The 19,804-nt window shown below is 41.0% G+C and overlaps 1 protein-coding gene across 1 annotated transcript; it reads right to left on the reverse strand.

The window, feature by feature from the left end:
- Window positions 1-389: 389 nt before the first annotated feature.
- Window positions 390-19,764, reverse strand: LOC145337401 (putative G-protein coupled receptor 139). Its single transcript, XM_080182178.1, has 3 exons — window positions 19,738-19,764; window positions 19,015-19,222; window positions 390-2,219 (listed from the first exon to the last, which is right to left on the reverse strand). Exons 1-3 carry the CDS (start codon window positions 19,762-19,764, stop codon window positions 1,306-1,308), a joined length of 1,149 nt encoding a protein of 382 aa, XP_080038304.1. The 3' UTR covers window positions 390-1,305.
- Window positions 19,765-19,804: the final 40 nt, after the last annotated feature.

A 19,804-nucleotide genomic window follows, 5' to 3' on the forward strand; every position in this document is an offset into this window, starting at 1 on the left:
GACTCAATTTGATATACGTAAAGAGGAAGGATTGATCTATGGTCTTGTAGTTAAGCATTTTCTGGAAAGGAAAAGCAGGCCAGAATTCCAAATTTATTCTCATCACCAGTGTTGTAGCGCAAGTAATCATGATGAAGAAGCTTTGAATAGAACTAAATACAATAACCAGAGTAAATTCTATCCTGGATAGCATTGCCTTTGCTTTGGGGAGATGAAATAAGCCATGTTTGTAAAATGGTGCAACTCCAGGGTAAAGAAAGCTTCATAACAGTGAACGTTTTTCTCTTTTACATCAGAGACACCAGGAAAGAATGGTTTAAGGAGTATATTAGTTTATTTGTTGCATTATAACCAAAAACACAATAATTGAAGTATTATTAATTGTCAATATGTAAACTATGACTCATTGTCAGAATGACCAAAACAACGACTACTTGTTTGGTGGTTTAGAGTTATTTGGTAATTCAGAAAACAGATGATTGCCTATGGAGTCATGGGCAGAGCAGGGAATCTCATTTGTCTCAAAGTTTGTAGCAAATACTCAGTTTAGTCGCATTTGAGTCGGAGACTGAAAGAGAGAGTGGATGCATCTATCAGGTCTGATCCAGGCTGAAAGCTGATCATGGGCTAAGTTTCAGACAGCCGGCATGAGACTTCCACAGAGAATGTTCGCCCCAGAATGATAGATTGTCCCAGCAGTTACATATTAAAAAAACGATTTTGTAACATCTGAATCTGTGTGGTCAGTCTTTGGACAGAGACTTACATTCAGGGAAGCAGAAAAATAGGAAACGGACAAGCTGATGAGAATTAGTAGAAAAATACATCCTTAAAGTAAATCTACTAATAGTTTTAATACTGTCTGTGGGGAAAACACATGTAAGATGTTCCTGAGATTCAAAATGCTGGAGGAACAAAGTATTCTCCTAAAAATTTGAAAGTGGCAAAATGTTGGTCCGATATAGTCAAATAAACTTGGTATGTTTTATTTTCTTTTAACTCTTTAAGAGCAAGTGAGAATGTTAAACCGGCAAGAAAATTCAATATTAATGATTTGAATCCCTTTGTCAGTCAGTTCTCATCGCAGACAAACTCTTCAGGGAAAGTTCCCCTCCTGTCCAGTAAAACATTTCCTGACAGATTCCAAAAGGGATTCCACAATCATTCTTTCGGGAGCCTTTAACCTGAGGCTGGGGAGTGAAGGAGTGTCCAGGGTGAATGTTTCCTGCTGGGATCATCACTTGACTGGTTTAAGGGGGTGGTAGAGGTGAAATGAAGCTTCCTGATTCACTGAGCCGCTGTCATTCAGTAACACAAACTCCGGGGTGACCTGAGTCTCGCTGCAATTGATGTGATTGGATTCTTCAATGCAAACTTAATTTGTTCTCTGAACTTGGGCTGAGTGACCAGGTAAATAAAAGTGTTGGTGCAGCAATTTAAATTGAGCAGCATATTTCCAACATCTTCTAATACATATACAACATTGCTAAGGGAAAATATTCCTACAACTTTAACATATACAAATTGTATGACATTGATTGACCACAACAGTATGAAGGTGCCAGATATGGCGAAGAGTAAAATTATAGACTTCCTTCTGTTTTCAATCTCTGGGTCTTTGTTATTTTCTCTGTTAAATTGAGTCCTCAGCCCCTTACGGACTTGACTGCTTCGTAATATGTATCTGACTGTCAGAGTGTTGATCAACAGAATTAAAATAAATGGCAGCAATGGATTCGTAACTTGATCAAACCATTGAAACCCAACCCATCGAGGATCATAAAACATGCGTACCATTGGTTGGCAGCCCCAGGGCACGTTTTGGAATATAAATACAGGTTTATTTGTAAAGTAGAAGGGAACGTTTTTTAAGAAGAGTAAAATGCTTGCTGTTGTTAAAATGGCAGCTGCAGTTTTCCCAGTGCAATACTTTGTCTTCAGGTTCTGGCAACAAATTGCCACAAATCGATCAAATGAGAATGCGACGGTGAACCAGACAGAACAGTCCAGCGCTGCACCCATTAAGACAGCACGGGAAGAACACACAGGGGTGATGTACAGAAAACTCACAGGAAAATAATAATAATTGATGTAGCTCAGTATGATGCCAACGATAATGACGAGCAGATCCGCCGCTCCCATGGCGATGAGGTAACAAGTAGTGCAGAATGAGAGGCCGCACTGTCTCCGGGACATGATCAGAATTCCGAGTAAATTCACTGTAAAAAAGAAAACAGATGGGAAAATATACTCAATTACGAATTACATGTTATTATTTGATGCGCTACGGAAAGGTTTGTCACAGCAAAAGGGTGGGGAATCGGCGTCCTCAGAGTTCAAAAATCGACAAACTCTGTACGTGAAACAAACACATTTACAGTTAGTTCAACTGCCAATTTAAGGGGCTTGTTTTCAGCATCACACACACAGTCACTCCCATGTGGCAACTTGATGACTTAATCTTTTTGAAAATATTGGATCTCTGACTAAAGCTGCTTGACAGATCTAACGCTGGAAGGTCACGTTTTTACCAATGAACTTGTCTTACATGAAGACACCAAGTCTTACAATCAGAAACATCATTCATCCGAACACCCGGTTATCCAATCCTATTTGAGTTACTGGGATTAGACGATGGATGGATTTGGAACACACATCACTATTACTGTAATCAACACAGATAACTATTGGGAGGGATTCTGACTGAGAGGCGTTCAGTCATAATCCCACAGAGGGTAGTTTCACACCATTGACTCCCCAGCAGGATTACTATTGCAACTAAACTTTGTAATCATCAGTATCAGTGGTCAGGTCCTTAACTAGATAGAGATGGAAACGAAAATAGGATACAGCTGGTGAACAGAACACATTCTCCTCAGCGATATATTCTCTACTGGGCCGACGAAACAGGAAGATTTAAACATTCTGAATAAACCGTGGGGCTCGTTTATCAGAAGCTTCACCCACAGCATCAGGCAAATGGTGGGTGCCAACATCCTGTATGATTGATCCCGGTGAGGATCAGAATATACACGGATCTAAACATGCCTGTCGGTTTTGGCTACACGGCCCAAGATTAGTTCCAATGCATTGAAAGGAGTGTTACTCTCCAGCTTCGGATCCAATGGGCTAATAAATCTTGATGAATCTGATTTCTCACAGGGTCAGACCTCCACCTGGGATCAGTGCCTGCCTTGCAAACTCCCTGCCGGATTAATGACACACACTCAGAACCCCCTTAGCATCAATCCCACTGAACAGAATTACAAGCCTGTATGGAATCAGAAGCCCTCAGGATCAAGAAAGCCACTGGTGTCAGAGCTCGCTGCATCAACAGATTCCTGATCAGAGACAGACTGACACTCAGCTCCAACTCTCCCGCTCAGCATCTGCACTTTTACAGGAACAAATTCCATAGAACCATAGAAAATTACAGCTCAGAAACAGGCCTTTTGGCCCTTCTTGTCTGTGCTGAACCATTTTTTTGCCTAGTCCCACTGACCTGCACCTGGACCATATCCCTCCACACCCCTCTCATCCATGAACCCGTCCAAGTTTTTCTTTCTTAAATGTTAAAGTGACTCCGCCTTTACCACTTTATCCGGCAGCTCATTCCCCACTCCCACCACTCTCTGCGTGAAGAAGCCCCTCCCGCAATATTCCCTTTCAACTTTTCTCCTTTCACCCTTAACCCATGCCCTCTGTTTCTGTTTCTCCCCGAGCCTCAGTGGAAAAAGCCTGCTTGCATTCACTCTATCTGTACCCATCAAAATCTTATACACCTCTATCAAATCTCCCCTCATTCTTCTACGCTCCAGGGAATAAAGTCCTAACCTATTCAATCTCTCTCTGTAACTCAGCTTTTCAAGTCCCGGCAACATCCTTGTGAACCTTCTCTGCACTCTTTCAACCTTATTTATATCCTTCCTGTAACTAGGTGACCAAAACTGTACACAATACTCTAAATTAGGCCACACCAATGCCTTATATAACTTTACCATAACACTCCATGTGTTTAAATAAGACATGAGAATTGGATTCACTTAGGATCAGTTTGCACAGCTCATCATACACTCCCTTCATCATAAATCGCCTCTATTATTGAAACATACGCTGTTAGTAATTCTGGCACCATAGAAGCAACATGCCCAATAACATCAGTAAATCGTTCAGCTTAGACATTACATCACACAAGAAGCAACCCAATAACAGGCCACCCTCCTTTAAGGTCGGTTTTTCTTCAAACCAACTCAGTAACTCTTGAGTTACAGATCAATAGTTTGAAATTGGATGAAATCCCCTGCACTTTTAATGAGCGTGACCCCAAACACTGGTTCAGCCAATATGGAAATTGGTCCTCACTACTCATATCTGAAATGCATTCCAAGACTCAACGTTCAGTCTTAGGCAGGAAACCTCTTCTGCCATGTTCGGAGATAGCGCGCTCTCTCTCTCTCTCTCTCCCTCAGCAATATTCTCTGCATTTTCCAGTGATACAGTTATCTGAAAGATCTTTGTTAGATCGAGGTTGGGTTTTCTCAATAATATGTTTTGAGCTTTCATCCTGTTAATTCCAATGAATCTAGAAATATATCGTTTGTGAATGAACAAATTCGGAGTGCTCTGAAATGTTTTGCAAGCCAATCAAATAATCATTGACAGATTATCCAGTGATACTCTGTTAAAACGGTATTTTTAGGGTAAATATAGGGTGTCAGATCATAGGTAGAATGAAGTCTACCAAATCCTTAACCAAAAGTCAAAGGCATCTGGATAGGTCAAAGTGTTCATCAGGTGATTGAGACCCCACATGCCATCAGAATGGTTACATTTTGCTTGTCATATCCTTGAATATTATGAGCAAGAGAGAAAAAACACATTACCTGCACTCTGCTTATTGGGTGTCATATTCTATGCTGATATCATCGGCTTAATTTCACAAAAAAAAAACACTTTATATTAATTCCTGAAGAGAATTACATGCCTTGATGTTGAAGTTTGTCCATGGGGAAGAAAAAAAAATTATACTTCTCGTCTCCTGAATGTAATGATTTCAACAAAACCAGTTTTCCATCACCAATACCCTCTATTTACACAGTGAATGGGTTTCTGCATTTGCAGTTACAGTTTACAATTCAAATCCCCGAGAACAACACTGTGAGGCTCTTGCAGAGACTGCAGTTATTAAACTGCTGCTGCTCCATCCGTATTGGGGATCCCCTGCTTGGTCAGTAGGGGAACCCGTACTCCAAGAGCCCACACTGAGAACTATGACCATTCCTCATATCCACACTTGACATCATAACACCACCATATCATCAGCATATCTTTGGAAAGCAGCAAATGCTGCTTCATGTTTATAAAAGCTGGAACAATTGAAAGAACTAAAAGACAGTGAATCAATCTCAGTAGTGGAATAATTTGAACAAACATATAATAAACATTGAGAACATGATAGACAGCATCAGCAGACATTCCAAAAGTATCTGTGTGGTTATCGATAAATAATAATCAGTAATTTTAGATCAGATTCGCAAAAATGATGTCAGGAAGTTTGCTTTTATTTCCAAAGGCCGATATAGTCTGTAACATAACAATCCCATTCTAATATCAGTTCAAAACATTTAACTGGCAAACAGCACAATGAATATTATGCTTGTTAGAGAAAAAAAGCAGGAAGCGTGGATGAAAAGAGAATTTTATCAGATTATACCGAATACGGGAAACGGTTTTCCACAAGCATCATTGCCACGTTCTCTGCCCTTGATCATGTCCATATGCAAAATGAAATCAGTTTCTAAAAAGACAACTTCCAAATTTTGAAGAATTGAGAGAATAGAGAGGAATTATATCTGCACCCAACAGCCACAATGAACAAACGTGTGCAGTTGACAAATCGAGGATAAGTTAATTTAGGCATCACGAAGAATCAGATGCTGCATCTTAATGGGAGAAATATATTCAGAATAATCTATTAAAAATATGAATCTGAATGGGGATTATAAATTCAGCTGTACAAATTCATGCATCAGACAAAATCACAAAACAAAGCACGGCTGACGGCAATAAAGATAAAGCACTGTGTGTCTTTTGCAGGTGAATGAAAGTGAAATCAAAAGCGTGTTGACGTAGGGCAAGCGTGTTGTCAGATGTGAAGAAGACAAGATTAGAATTGGAGGTGTAGTGGGCCTCGAGCCTGCTCCACCTTCTAAAGATCATAGCTGATCTTTTCATGGACTCAGCTCCATCACTCAGCACAATAACCCTTATTTCATTTACTGTTCAAAAATTTAATACGCACTTGCCTTAAAACTATTCATTGGGGTAGGCTCAACTGTTTCACTGAGCAGGGAATTCCACAGATTCGTAACCCATTGTGTGAAGAAGTTCCTCCTCAGATCAGTCCTAAATGCACCCACCCCCCCTTATTTTGAGGCCATGGCAGCTATTCCTAGATTCGCCTGCCAACGGAAACAGCTTCCCTGCCTCTATCTTAACGTTTTCCTTCATAATCTTATATGTTTCTGTAAGATCTCCTTCATTCTTCTGAATTCCCATGAGTATAGTCCCAGTCTTCTCAGTCTCTGCTCACAATCCAACACTCTCAACTTTGGGTTCCAACTAGTGAATCTCCTCTGCAACCCCTCCAGTGACAGTATATCCTTTATCAAGTAAGAGGGAACTCTGTACATGTTACTCTAGTTGTGTCCTCATAAGCACCTTATACAGCTGCAAAATAACCTTCTTTAAAAAAAAAATCTCCATCCCTCTAGCAACGAAGGACAAAAATCCATTTACCTTATTAATTACCTGCTGCACTTGCAAACCTTTTTTTTGTGATTCATGCACAAGGACACAAAGGTTCCTCTGCAGGGCAGCGTGCTGCAATATTTTCTCATTCAAATAATAGTCCTCTTTGCTATTATTCCTACCAATTCTTTTCTGAATGACCGGAATTAGTTTGTCTGTGATTGCGATGGAAGTTATTTACAATTCAGAACAGTGTGCAAACGTTTCGCCTTTCATCATAAATAGAGAATTTCTTCAAAAAAAAAAGCAAAATGCATTCTGTCTCACAATGTTAAAACCACTTAAACAACTCCATGGATCAAAAAATAAATCTCTCACCAAGAAGGAACAAAACAGAAAACAAATTTGCTTTTCATTTCATTTTCTGTCTCACAATCCCAAAAAAAGCTTAAACAATTCTATGAATACAAAAATTCCTATTTCCTGCTCCTATTTCTTATGTTCTTATGTACTCGTTGGAGTTTAGAAGGCTGAGGGGAGATCTTGTAGAGACACATAAGATAATGAAGGGGCTAGACAGGGTGGAAGCAGAGAGATTATTTCCACTTAGAATGGAAACAAGAACTAGAGGGCACAGCCTCAAAATAAGGGGGAGTCAATTTAGAATAGAGCTGAGGAGGAACTTCTCCCAGAAGGGAGTGAATCTTTGGAATTCTCTGCCCATTGAAGCAGTGGAGGCTACCTTGTTAAATGTGTTTAAGTCACAGATAGATAGATTTTTGACCAATAAGGGAATTAAGGGTTCTGGGGAGCAGGCGGGTAAGTGGAACTGAACCACTATCAGATGAGCCATGATCTTATTGAATGGCGGGGCAGGCTCGAGGGGCTAGATGGCCTACTCCTGCTCCTATTTCTTAGTTCTTATGTTCTTAGTTCTTATGTTCTTATAAAAAATCCCTCACCAACAAGGAACGAAACAGAAAACAAACCCGTTTTTAATTCCATTGATTAATACGCACAGTCTGTTCAATATTTTATGAACACATAACCCCATATATGCATGATCATTATAGTTAGATATTTCACTCGGTTTAGGAAAGGACACTGCCTGCGATTATACTCAACAATACACCAGAAATCCTGGTTACTGGAATGTGGTCATCCAATCTGGTTTACAAATCACATTCAGTCGAATTCGGTGCAGTTCCCTGAATACATACTCACTGGAGTCAGAAATACCACTCGAGTTAATGACACACACAATTTGTGACTTTTTTCCGACTCATTCATTACTTTTGATGTTAAAAAAAACTTCATTCAGTTCCGAGTTACCCTTACTAAATAATGCAGAAATTGAAATAAATCACTAATTTAGAAAAGTGATGAATTGCAAAACACGGATTTTAGCCGTTGTGAAGTTGGGATAAAACCGCAGAGACCATTTAATACATTCCTATGAACAAGAACAAAGTAAATTACAGTGCAGGGACAGGTACTTCAGCCCTCCAAGCCTGCACCAACCATGCTGCCCAACTTACCTAAAACTGCACACCCTCCTGGAGACCACATCCCTCTATTCCCAACCTATCTGTGTATTTGTCAAGACGCCCCTTAAAAGTCACAACCGTATCCGCTTCCACTACTCCCCCGGCAACGAGTTCCAGGCACTCAATACTCTCTGTGTAAAAAAAATCCACCTCCAACATGTTCTTTAAACATTGCTACTTGCACCTTAAACCTGTGCACCTTAGTAATTGGCTCTTCCAATCTGGGAAGTAAAAACTTCTGATTATCCACTTTGGCTGTGCCTCTCAGAATCTTGTAGATTTCTATCTGGTCACCCCTCAACCTTCATCGTTCCACTGAAAACAAACCAAGTTCCTCCAAGCTGCCTGATAGCTAATGCCCTCCATACGAGGCAATATCCTGGTAAATCTTTTCTGTACCCTCTCCAAAGCCTCCACCTCTTTCTGGTAGTGTGACAACCAGAATTGAACACTATATTCCAAATGTGGCGTAACTAAGATTCTATAAAGCTGCAGCATGACTTGCCAATTCTTAAACTCAGTGCTCTAGCCGATGAAGGAAAGCATGCTCTATGACTTCTTAACTACCTTCTCCACCTGTATCGTCATTTTCTGTGATCTGTGTACCTGTACACCCAGATCCCTTTGCCTATCAATACTCTGAAGGGTTCTATCATTTACTGTATATTTCCTATCTTTATTAGCCCTCCCAAAATGCATGACTTCACATGTTTATGAAGCAGATATCAATAGTGGTGCTGTAGCTACACAATGCGAGTCATGGTAAAGCTACAAAACACAGCTCATATATAATTGATGGTTGTAACCACTTACCAGGAACACCAAGTACAGCAAGGAAGATATACAATATTCTCTCCATCAATTCAATTGGTTCCATTATTTCCAGCGTGTAGAGATGTGTCCTTCGAGTTCCAGTTAATATGTATGTTTTAAACCCTGTGATGATACATTCCCGAAGCCATTCATTTATAGCCCACAGAATCCTCTCTGGGTTTTGCAGTTACCACATTGAGATTTGTTTTCAATTAAACAAACAGATGACGACATGAGGTTCAGATCTACACGATGTTTGTTTCAGAGAGGGGGCAGCCACTGTACAAACGGTGCATTCTCCTGAAAACCATTTAAATAATTTAATCATAAAAGCTGCATTGACCCAACAACGGATCGGTCCAAGCAAACACAATAAAAGGTCATTTGTCCATGTATTTCCTTTCAATAATACATTTCAATGCACTGTGCTTATTCAGTAATTACCTTCCAATACTTTCTGTCAGGACAGTGTCATTGTATTATTAGATTTGATCACTTTAATGCTGGGCATCCAGCAAAATGATTGTAGTGAGTCATTAATTAATTCATGAAGCTTTGATAATAGAAGAAATCGTTCTGTGTGCGTGAGTGTGTGTGTGTGTGTGTGTGTGTGTGTTTGTGGGCATGTGTGTGCGTGCAAGTCTGTGTGCCTGTTTATGCGTATGTGTGTGTTTGTGTGTGCGTGTTTGTGTGTTTGTGAGTGTGTGTGTGTGTTTGTGGGCATGTGTCTGTGTGTGCATGTGTGCGTGTTTGTGTGTGTGTGTATGTGTGTGTGCATGCGGTGAGGGAAAATAATTTGGTTGTGTCTATTAAACAAACCAGCAACAATTATAGTGATCGATGGAGTCCATTAATGACATCTGGTGGTCAGGTTACAAAGGAAAGTAATTACAAGATAAGTATAGGGTGGCGCAGGAATATATGCACTGGTTGGAATTACGGAAAATAATGATTCTAATGTGGATTGGGACACCTACAGTCCAATCAGGATCAAGTGTCATGAGTTCCAAAAGAGTTCAGGAACATTTTCTGTGGCTGTCTATTTCTTGCTCAATAAAAAATGGACTTTTGATCTGAATTCTTGAAATGAAGTGGGTCAGTTTGATAATTTCCCAATGGGGAATCCCAGTGATCATAGTGCCATATGTGATCGAAAAGGAAATAAATGAAGCATTTACAATATCGAGTAAGATTACTTATCTGGGTGAACAACAATTTCAATGCGGTAAGAACTTTTTGGGACTAAAATGTGTTAAAGGTCGGCAGGTTTTTTTTTTGCTGATCAGAAATATTCCTTCTCTACTTTGACTCTGAACATTTGAGGCATATTGTCCCAAAACGGGGAGCTAGTGCAAAACCCCATTACTTCTGGGATGCAAAGGAGGGTGCATTTTAGTTCAACGAATTGTTTTTAATACAGCAGATGTCTTCTGGAAAGTGGCACTAACAATCAAGCTAAATAAAGCAAGTTAATGGGAAAGATGTAAATGGTAATCTGCAACACATCAACAGAGGGTGAATAGAATATGAGGAAAATAAGAACATAAGAACGTAAGGACTAGGAGCAGGAGTAGGCTATTGGCCCCCTCGAGCTTGCCCCACCATTCTGTAAGGTAATGGCTGATCTTTTCATTGGACTCAGCTCCACTTACCTGCCTGCTCAAGATGATCTTTAATTCCTTTACTGTTGAAAAAAAAAACTCCTTGCCTTAAAGACATTCAATGTGGTACTCTCAACCTCTTCACTAGGCAGGAAATTCCTCAGATTCACAGTGCTTTGTGTGAAGAAGTCGTTCATTAACTCAGTCCTAAATCTGCTCGCCCTTATTCAGAGCCATGCCTCCCTCGTTGTAGTTTTGCCTACCAGTGGAAACAGCTTTCCTCCTTCTATCTTGCCCATGTTCTTCATGATATTATATGTTTCTATCAGACCTTCCCTCATTCTTCCGAATTCCAGTGAGTATAGGCCCAATCTACCCAGTCTCTCCTTCAAAGGTAACCCCTCAACTGCAGAATCAATCAAGTGAATCTCCTCTGTTCCCCCAAATATGAAGCTATTATAAATGAAATGTTAAATTGTGTTTCAAGGTAGGCATTGAAAAAGTAACGTAAAAGCGGCAATGGTGCGAGGGGAGGTGATTCATAGCAAAAGGGTATGAATTATTCCTGAACAGGGCTAGGGGGAAGCGGGAATTTGAATAATAATTTACCCGAGATGTTAAAAAAACAAGAAATTCTCTTCCATCTACAGTGAAAGCAAGGATATTTAGGAGCAATACTTTATAAGGTGGACACACTCATTAGGCTGCTAGCACATAGCTGTGATGGAGCCAAGATTAGAACACAGGATAAGAGAACTTTCTGTTCAGAAAGGGGAGTTTCCAAGTGCAGAGACACTCGCCATGATTCCCTCAGTTGAGTCAGATGTAGTGTCAGAATACCGGAGTATTTTAATCATTACACCTTGAATAAATTTACACCGTTCAAAACTCTTGTAAGGATAATTCCAGGGCTTATAAATCAGTTGTTTTGCCATCTCAACAAATTATATTTCGCCACGGAACTGGTATTCAGATTGACAATTGCGGGTCCGCTAACCTGGATAGCGTGGATTGTTTCTGGAATAATCATATTGAAATAACTTGCTCGGTTTCCATTTGGGGGACATTCTATTAATGCTATTAACTGAGTGATTCGGGAGTTCAAAATGCATTTGAGATTTAAGCTCCATGGACTTGTGAAAAATAAGCGTTTGTAATGAAATGAACATCATGAATAGACATTTGTCTGAGTAAAACAGGGAATCAAAGCAAAGAAACACTCGGAATATACGGATAGTACCAGGAACACAGTGAGAATCTTCAAACAACATCGGAGAAATGTTGCTGGAATTGACACTAATGTGACAATGAAGATGAAGTTTAATGTGGAAACTATATTGTTCTTGCAATAAAATCGAGAAAAGCTTGTAGAAATATATGGAGATGCGGGAAGAGAATGATTGGTATTTATGTTTACAAATTATTAAAAGTTGCAGGAAATGATCATGAAATATACCATATCATGGGCGTATTCACAACAACAACAAGAAGGTGACTTTGATCTTGCTTGAGACATTTCCAGGTATCAGCTGGACTGCTGCGCACAGTGCTGGTGACCACATTTTAGGAAGAATGGGAAGGTGTTAGAAATTGTCTTGAGATTCGTTGGAGAAATTCGATCCAACATTGTGAATCTTGAGCTATGAAGGTAGTTTTAGTATTCTGAAGGAGGAAGGGAGGAAATTTGTGATAGTTATTGAAAAGTCACTAGGGACATGGACAGATGGAGATAACTTTTTTTCTCCCGTTGGGGGAAGGATCAAACATCAATGGGGACAGGTGTGAGTGATAGGAAAAAGCAGCGGAACTGAGATGTACAGAGAATAATTTATCTGAATGTAGTGGCTGAGGCTGTTGGAATTAGCTTCAATTGATGCGTTAAATGATTGGTCAGTTGTCTGATTTGACGTTGTCACGTGTATTGGGATAGAGTGAAAAGTTTTGTTTCTTGTGTGCTACACCGACAAAGCATATCATCCATAGGCAATGATAGGACAGAGTGCAGAATGTAATGTTATAATTTTAGTTAGGGTGCAGAGAAAGACAAATCAGTGCGAGGTCAGTCCATGCAAAAGTCTGGTGGCAGAAGGGAAGGAGCTGTTTTTGAGTAGATCCATGACCTCAGACTTCTGTATCATTTGTATCATCATTACCACATGTATTGTGATACAGTGAAAAGTGTGTTTCTTGCGAGATACACAGACAAAACATGCCGATCAAAGCGTTCATAGGAGAGAGGAAAATGATAAGATGCAGAATGCAGTGTTCCAGTTACCACTAGAGTGAAGAGAAAGATCAGCTGAGTATCTGGTAGGATCATTCCTGAATCAGTCAGGACGTGCTTTCAGATATGTGTGTCCTTCTCCAATTGAAAGAAGCTGGGAGTGATTATGTTCGGGGTGTGTGGGACCTTTGATTATACCGGCTGCTTTCCCGAGGTAGTGGGAAGTGCAGACAGAATGAATGGATGGGAGGTTGGTAAATTGGTAGTGGTGGTGGGGGTGGGTGGTCAGGTAAGCCATCGATAGGGATATTTTGAGGGCAGGCCGTTCAGTATGCCTCTGATTGAACTATTGTGTTGGGAAACAATTGGTAGGCCAGCAATTGGGAGGCTGGCGATGCAGAGAGCCAATGCATGTCTGCCCACCTTCACATTCCCAGATTGTCAGGTGGACAGTCTCCTGTTTAGCGCACTGATTCCGGCTTCTCCAGTGGGATGAGACTGCACCCCCCACTTCCCCCCATCTCCCCCCTTCTCCCCCAAATGTGATTCCCTCTGAGTGACTCTGTGGAACACAAAAAAATAGGAACGCTGAAAATGATTGAAGGAGCAGCTCCAGTTTTCCTGCCTGTTGTGCCTGCATTTCTTTTTGGGAGGCACCCAGGCAGTATAATTATGTAGACGTGCACAATTTGCCATTGGACAACCATACTCAACCCTAATCTATATATAGATATATTGATACATAGATTAGGATTGATATTATATATATTACATATATAGTATATGTAAATTCATATACGTAACGTTTATACAAATGCGCATCTCTTATTGGTTCTATACTTGTATCCGAATATGAAAGTATATTTGTTTGTCTAATTTCTGTACCAAATCTCTGACTGACCATTAGTTGGCAGACTATATCTCTTGCTATAGCTCAGTAAATAAAGCAGCTGATTTTAACATTCGAAATACATTGCCTGGTTACTTGAAGCATAAAAAGTGTGTTTGTAAAAAGCTAAAAAACTAAACATCGCCAGAAAATTACCGATAGCAATGTCATTAGCTCTCGTTGGCTGGGACATGACATCAGATTGACAAGGATTTTCTGTTTATCCTCCTGTCAAACGCGGACTGTTGAAAATCGGCAGCTTGTTTGAAGAGTATAATCTGAGCCCACTGGAGATCAGGTGAAAGGAGTGCCTGGAGACGCCTCAATATCAGTTGTAAAAAATCTGCGAACACAAGGAGTGGTCCATACAACAAAGCGCCAGGAGAAAAAGGAAACATTTGGTAAGAGGAGAAGGTGAAAAGTGAGGAGGAAAAAGTTGTGAATGTGGAACTCATGGAACAGGAAGGAGATGCAACAATCCTTCAAGTTCATCCAAAAACGTTGTATTTTCATTGGAAATATGCCAAAAACAGTGTCATAGACACAAACTCCAACAATATTGTTACCAAGACCTTCACGAGAACAAATGGAGTAAGGCACATCCACATGACAGGCTGTCATCCACTCACAAACAGCTTGGCTGAGTGAATGTTCCACACACTGCAAAATTACAGAAAGAAAACAGTTTCTCGAGAAACAGCGCTCCCACATTTCCTTATTTCCTATAGCACAGTTTCACATATAACAATGAGGATAGCCCTGGTGCAGCTATTCATGGCCAATGACTTCGGACAAGGTTTAGCCTGAGGTCTACAAATTTTACAGGTAACAAGTAAACCTGATAAATGGTCAGAGACTGAATGAAAACTTCAAACCAGTAGATATGGTGCAGGTGAGGAACTCCGGTGCTGGTTGTCCATGGACACTGAGTGGTATTTGTGAGGAGAAAGGACTTGTATCTTATAACCTAAAAATACAGCGAGAAGAGCCTCGGTAAGCACGCAGGTGATCTGCATCACACAAAACCCTCAATATGGCCAACTGATACTTTGGAAGAACCGCAGTTGGCATCCTGCAGACCGGCCTGTGGATGGGAAATTCTGCCTTCACAAAACTCAGAGAGAGATTCCTCTGGTTGATGAAGATTCTGGGTCGGATATGAGCAGTGGTGGCAGACACCCAGTCAGAGCTGGTCGCCAAAGATGAGTGTGTTGTGCCTCATCGTGGAAGAGACATTCGCCTGACTGTTACATTCGGGTCCCCAACCAAACAGGAGAAACAATGGTGATGAGATGCCAGGCGAAGACATGGAAACTGTCTCATCGCTAAAGGAGCGAGGAGGAACCCACGGACGGGAGGAGTGGTAAGAATGCATGTATTTGCACAGTGAAAATATTCGTGGTTTATTAAATTCACTGCAGCTGAATGTAAGCTGTTGTTTTCCTTTTGAACGATGATTAACCCAATATTCCATCAGAACTGAATCTCTGAATGGGCCCGAGCCTTTGAGCATTTCATAAGATATTGAAAAATCACTTTAATTAGAAAGATATATTAATAAGAGCAATCCAGTCCCACACATTATTTGTGTTAATTGTGAAAGTAAGGGAAGTGAATAAAAAACAGTGATAGTTGGAATGCTATCATCATGCCGCTGTGCTGTTTAAATGTCAGGAAGAAGATTGTATCTGTTTCTGTTTTGAAAATTCAATTAAAAATGTTAAGACTTTACATTGTAAACACATTGCCAAACATCTTCAAACAGCAAATTCTTTCTATTTGCGATCTCTTCCATTGTGAAAAACAGGAAGATCGCTCAACAAAACTGTTCGATTTCAAAACCTAACAGAACTATTCTGCTCTGGTTAGTTACAGACTACAACTCGACAATGGCAAACTCCAGGAATATGTAATCATTCGCATCAGATATTCTAGTTTGTGACAGACACTGCCAATAATTCTACATTGACCACAATACAGGACAACATAGATAAACATTCGACTCTTGTTTGTGACTCTCACTCTGTGTGATTAACTCTCACTATGTGTGATTTAACTCTTACTCCCATTGAATGTTTACATTTACTGAGGTCTGATTTGATTTTGCACTACATCTAACTCAAAAAAAAATCAACCGATAGTCCATAGAGACTGCGGGTTACAAGAACTAATGTGTTATAAATTGAGTAGCTCGAGAAGAACCACACTGATTCTAAAAGACATCAGAAAATAACCTCACACATCGAGTGTCTTTATAAAAGAGAAAATAAAATCAATCGTTATCTTTGTAACTCACTAAGAAACAAAAAACAAAAGGCTAGCTGACACACAGATTTGCACAACATTAACAGGAATATTCACTCCCAGAGACTCTAATATCGACAAGGATTGGGTACAATAAGTTCTCGGCCACATACAGTTGTGCCAGCGTTCTCAGAGTGAAGCTTTGCATCCACTGGTGTTGCAGTAATCTCTGAGTTGATATATTCCACAAGTTGTTTATTAATATGAGGTGGGTTCACCTGCACCATTTTGATGTTGCAACGGCGTTCAAGACTTTTTACTTTCAAATTGAACAGGTTATGACTTCGTGCTCATTTAAATACCGTGTTTACATCACAGACTCAGTTAGACTTTCCCTCCACTGGAGGCTGCTGATCATATGAATTACCCGATGGAATTGGATTGTGTACTCTCAGCAACAGCACTGTCCAGTCAAACACATCTCATTTCTATTTACAATATGTTTCTGAGAATTCGATCACGACAGTGTGAGTGTTTGGTATTTGAATTCTTCGTTTCATGCTGCCTGCATTCAGATCGATCTGCTGTTTCTCCCAGTGAAGCTGCCCTCTTTACACATTGACAGTAGACAATAAGAAACATTGATGGTCGCTGTTTAATGCAGAAATCAAATAATAAAGCATATTATAATGAAAGCAAAATTTATCAACACTTAATCTATTACAGAATATCAAACTACTCACAAATTTCTACCCATGAAACCCTCAGGTACACAGACGCATCAGCAGATTACAGGAATTTTTAAACAACGACGTTGGAAGAATTGATACATCTGTATATATATATATATATATATATATATATCGATGCAGAACAGCCAAGATGCCCAGACCCCTACACACCATATAAATTTAATACAGACCCTTCAAGCAATGAAAATTCTTTATTATATATAGCCGTTATACAGGAAAACAGAAGTTCCAATTGGTGCAGGCACTGAACATGTAGGGATACTATCGCTAATAAAAAATGCACCAATTGTTACAGACTCTCCAATTAATCCATACCCTCAAACCGATAACATCGCCAGGTAATAAAAACCTCCGTATTCGGTGCAGACCAGTCAACTGATAAGAATTTCCGGACAGATAAAAACCATGCAGCATGAAATACTTTACATTGAACATATATCATCAAATAGAATCAGATCATTAAAATTACAAATTCCCCATTGGGTACAAATCCTCCAACTGGTACAGAGCGCATATTCGATGCAGAAACAAAAGATAAATATTCTGCAGCTAACAGTTAGCCTCCCCTTTCTTATAACGAAAGAAGAATCTGGATTAGACACAATTGATCCAACAGATGCACACTCACAAATATGGACAGGTTTTGAAACAGATGGAAATGTTCCAGTTGTAACAGTTCAAAATCAATTGCAGGTCACCCCACCAACACAGAGTTTCCTTTCAAAAACATCCCCTCACTCCGCTCCCACCCGCTACAGACCATTCAAACCAAACAAATAATGATTTCGATTCAGAGCAGCCAAGATGTCCAGACCCTCAAATAATTATTTCCGTTGAGAACTCGTTCCTTCACTTTACTGATGCCATAGTAGCTGGGAGGATGACATTTCTATTTTCTTCTGTGGAGATTCACTTTACAACAATCAAGGTTATAATTCGATTCTTGTTTTGCAATTTTTATCGGAAAGATGCGTTTCAAACTAAGGTTCTTTGAATGACTGATCCAGCAGTAATACCACTGGGCTAACAGCTCCAACAAGTGCTGTCTTTCTCCGTTCATATCTTTTTCCATCTTTACTATACTGATTTGAAGGTAGAGAGACACTAAATCTTGAAGAGCTTATTTAATTGAATCACAGATTGTCACTGAGACATAAGAACATAAGAAATAGGAGCAGGAGTAGGCCATCTAGCCCTTCGAGCCTGCCCTGCCATTCAACAAGATCATGGCTGATCTGTCGTGGCTCAGTTCCACATTCCCGCCCTCTCCCCATAACCCTTAATCCCCTCTCTAATCAAAAACCCATCAACCCGCGTCTTAAAAATATTTAGCGAGGCAGCCTCCACCACTTCAACGGGCAGAGAATTCCAGAGATTCACCACCCTTTGAGTGAAGAAGTTCCTCCTCAACTCCATTCTAAACCGTCCCCCCTTTATCTTGAGGCTGTGCCCCCTAGTCCTACTGTCCTTTCTGAGCAGGAAGGGCCTCTCCACCTCTATCCTATCCATCCCATTCATCATCTTATACGTCTCAATGAGATCTCCCCTCATTCTTCTTATCACTACACATTTACCCACTAATCCGTCTAACCTACACATCTCAGGACACTAAGGGGTGATTTTTAACATGGCCAATGAACCTAACCCACACATCTTTGGACTGCGGGAAGAAACCGGAGCAGGGCCCAGACTGAAATAATGGGGAAAAATCTGGTGCTGTGTTTATTCATACAAGTGCTTGATTGTAGTGACTGAGATGGTGCAGCACAGTGTTTACATAAACAAGGACTAGATTGTAATAACAGATCTTTCTATGAAATATCCAGTTCCTGCAGGGCAGGAGGAGGCCATTCAGTCCATCCAGACAGATCCTATCCCCCTGATCCTGCCCAGTCTCCCTATGCTGCTGATGTTTGGAGAGTGTGAGGAAAGGCTCCCCCCGCAGACACGGGGACAATGTACAGACTCCACACAGACACTGAGCCCAAGGCCGCCAATTAAAGCCGGGGCCTCCCTGACGCTGTGAGAGCGCAGCACCAACCACTGAGCCCCCACCGTGCCGCCTCACAGTGTAACTGACCATCCCCCCGGCTCTGTTAATATTATACAGAGACACGCTGTATTTACACAGTAAATCACCATTTTAATCCTGAAGCTGAATGTTGAAACTTTTTCTGGGCCGTTAATTCCTTACCGTTATTCACAAATCCCCGCACCGACCAACGACACCGCGCCTGCGCACACCGTCCCGGAGTGATGTCTGCGCAGGCGCACTCGGGCTGGCGTCTGATTTCCGCCTCGCTGACTGGCCAGCTCCCGGTCACGTGCTGCCAGCGGGCCGCCCTGGACGTCAGACGCTCTTCTCCAGCCCGCGCGCAGAAACCGTTTAACGGCCGCGCCACCTGACCGCGAGCCGGGGTCGGAGTGGGCGGGACCTCACCGCAGCCTCACTCCCCATTGGTCCATCCTGCTGTCCGTCAAGTGAAGACAGCCAATAGGAAGCGGCTCCAGCAGAGTGATTGACAGGCAGTGTGGGTGGAGCCGGGCAGATTGTGATGAAGCAGCGACTCGCTGTGGATTCACTGCCATTGGGGACAATCCCAGACAGCGAGAGGCAGCTCCGGTAAAGTTCAGATGTTTTTTCCTCTTATTTAATTTATTACCGTTATTCAAAAATTCCGTCTCCCCGCCACTGGGAAATTGAGGGCATTGAGCTGCTTGTTCAGCATTTTCGGGTGTTTTCCATTCACAGGGTGATATAATTTCACAGGCAGATGATGGTTTTCAGGGCAGTGAGAATGTTAAACCGGCAAGAAAATTCAATATTAATGATTTGAATCACTTTGTCAGTCAGTTCTCATCGCAGACAAACTCTTCAGGGAAAGTTCCCCTCCTGTCCAGTAAAACATTTCCTGACAGATTCCAAAAGGGATTCCACAATCATTCTTTCGGGAGCCTTTAACCTGAGGCTGGGGAGTGAAGGA

Source organism: Carcharhinus amblyrhynchos, unplaced genomic scaffold (genome assembly GCF_965287045.1).
Source record: "Carcharhinus amblyrhynchos unplaced genomic scaffold, sCarAmb.v2.hapA scaffold_48, whole genome shotgun sequence".
Lineage (NCBI taxonomy): Eukaryota > Metazoa > Chordata > Chondrichthyes > Carcharhiniformes > Carcharhinidae > Carcharhinus > Carcharhinus amblyrhynchos.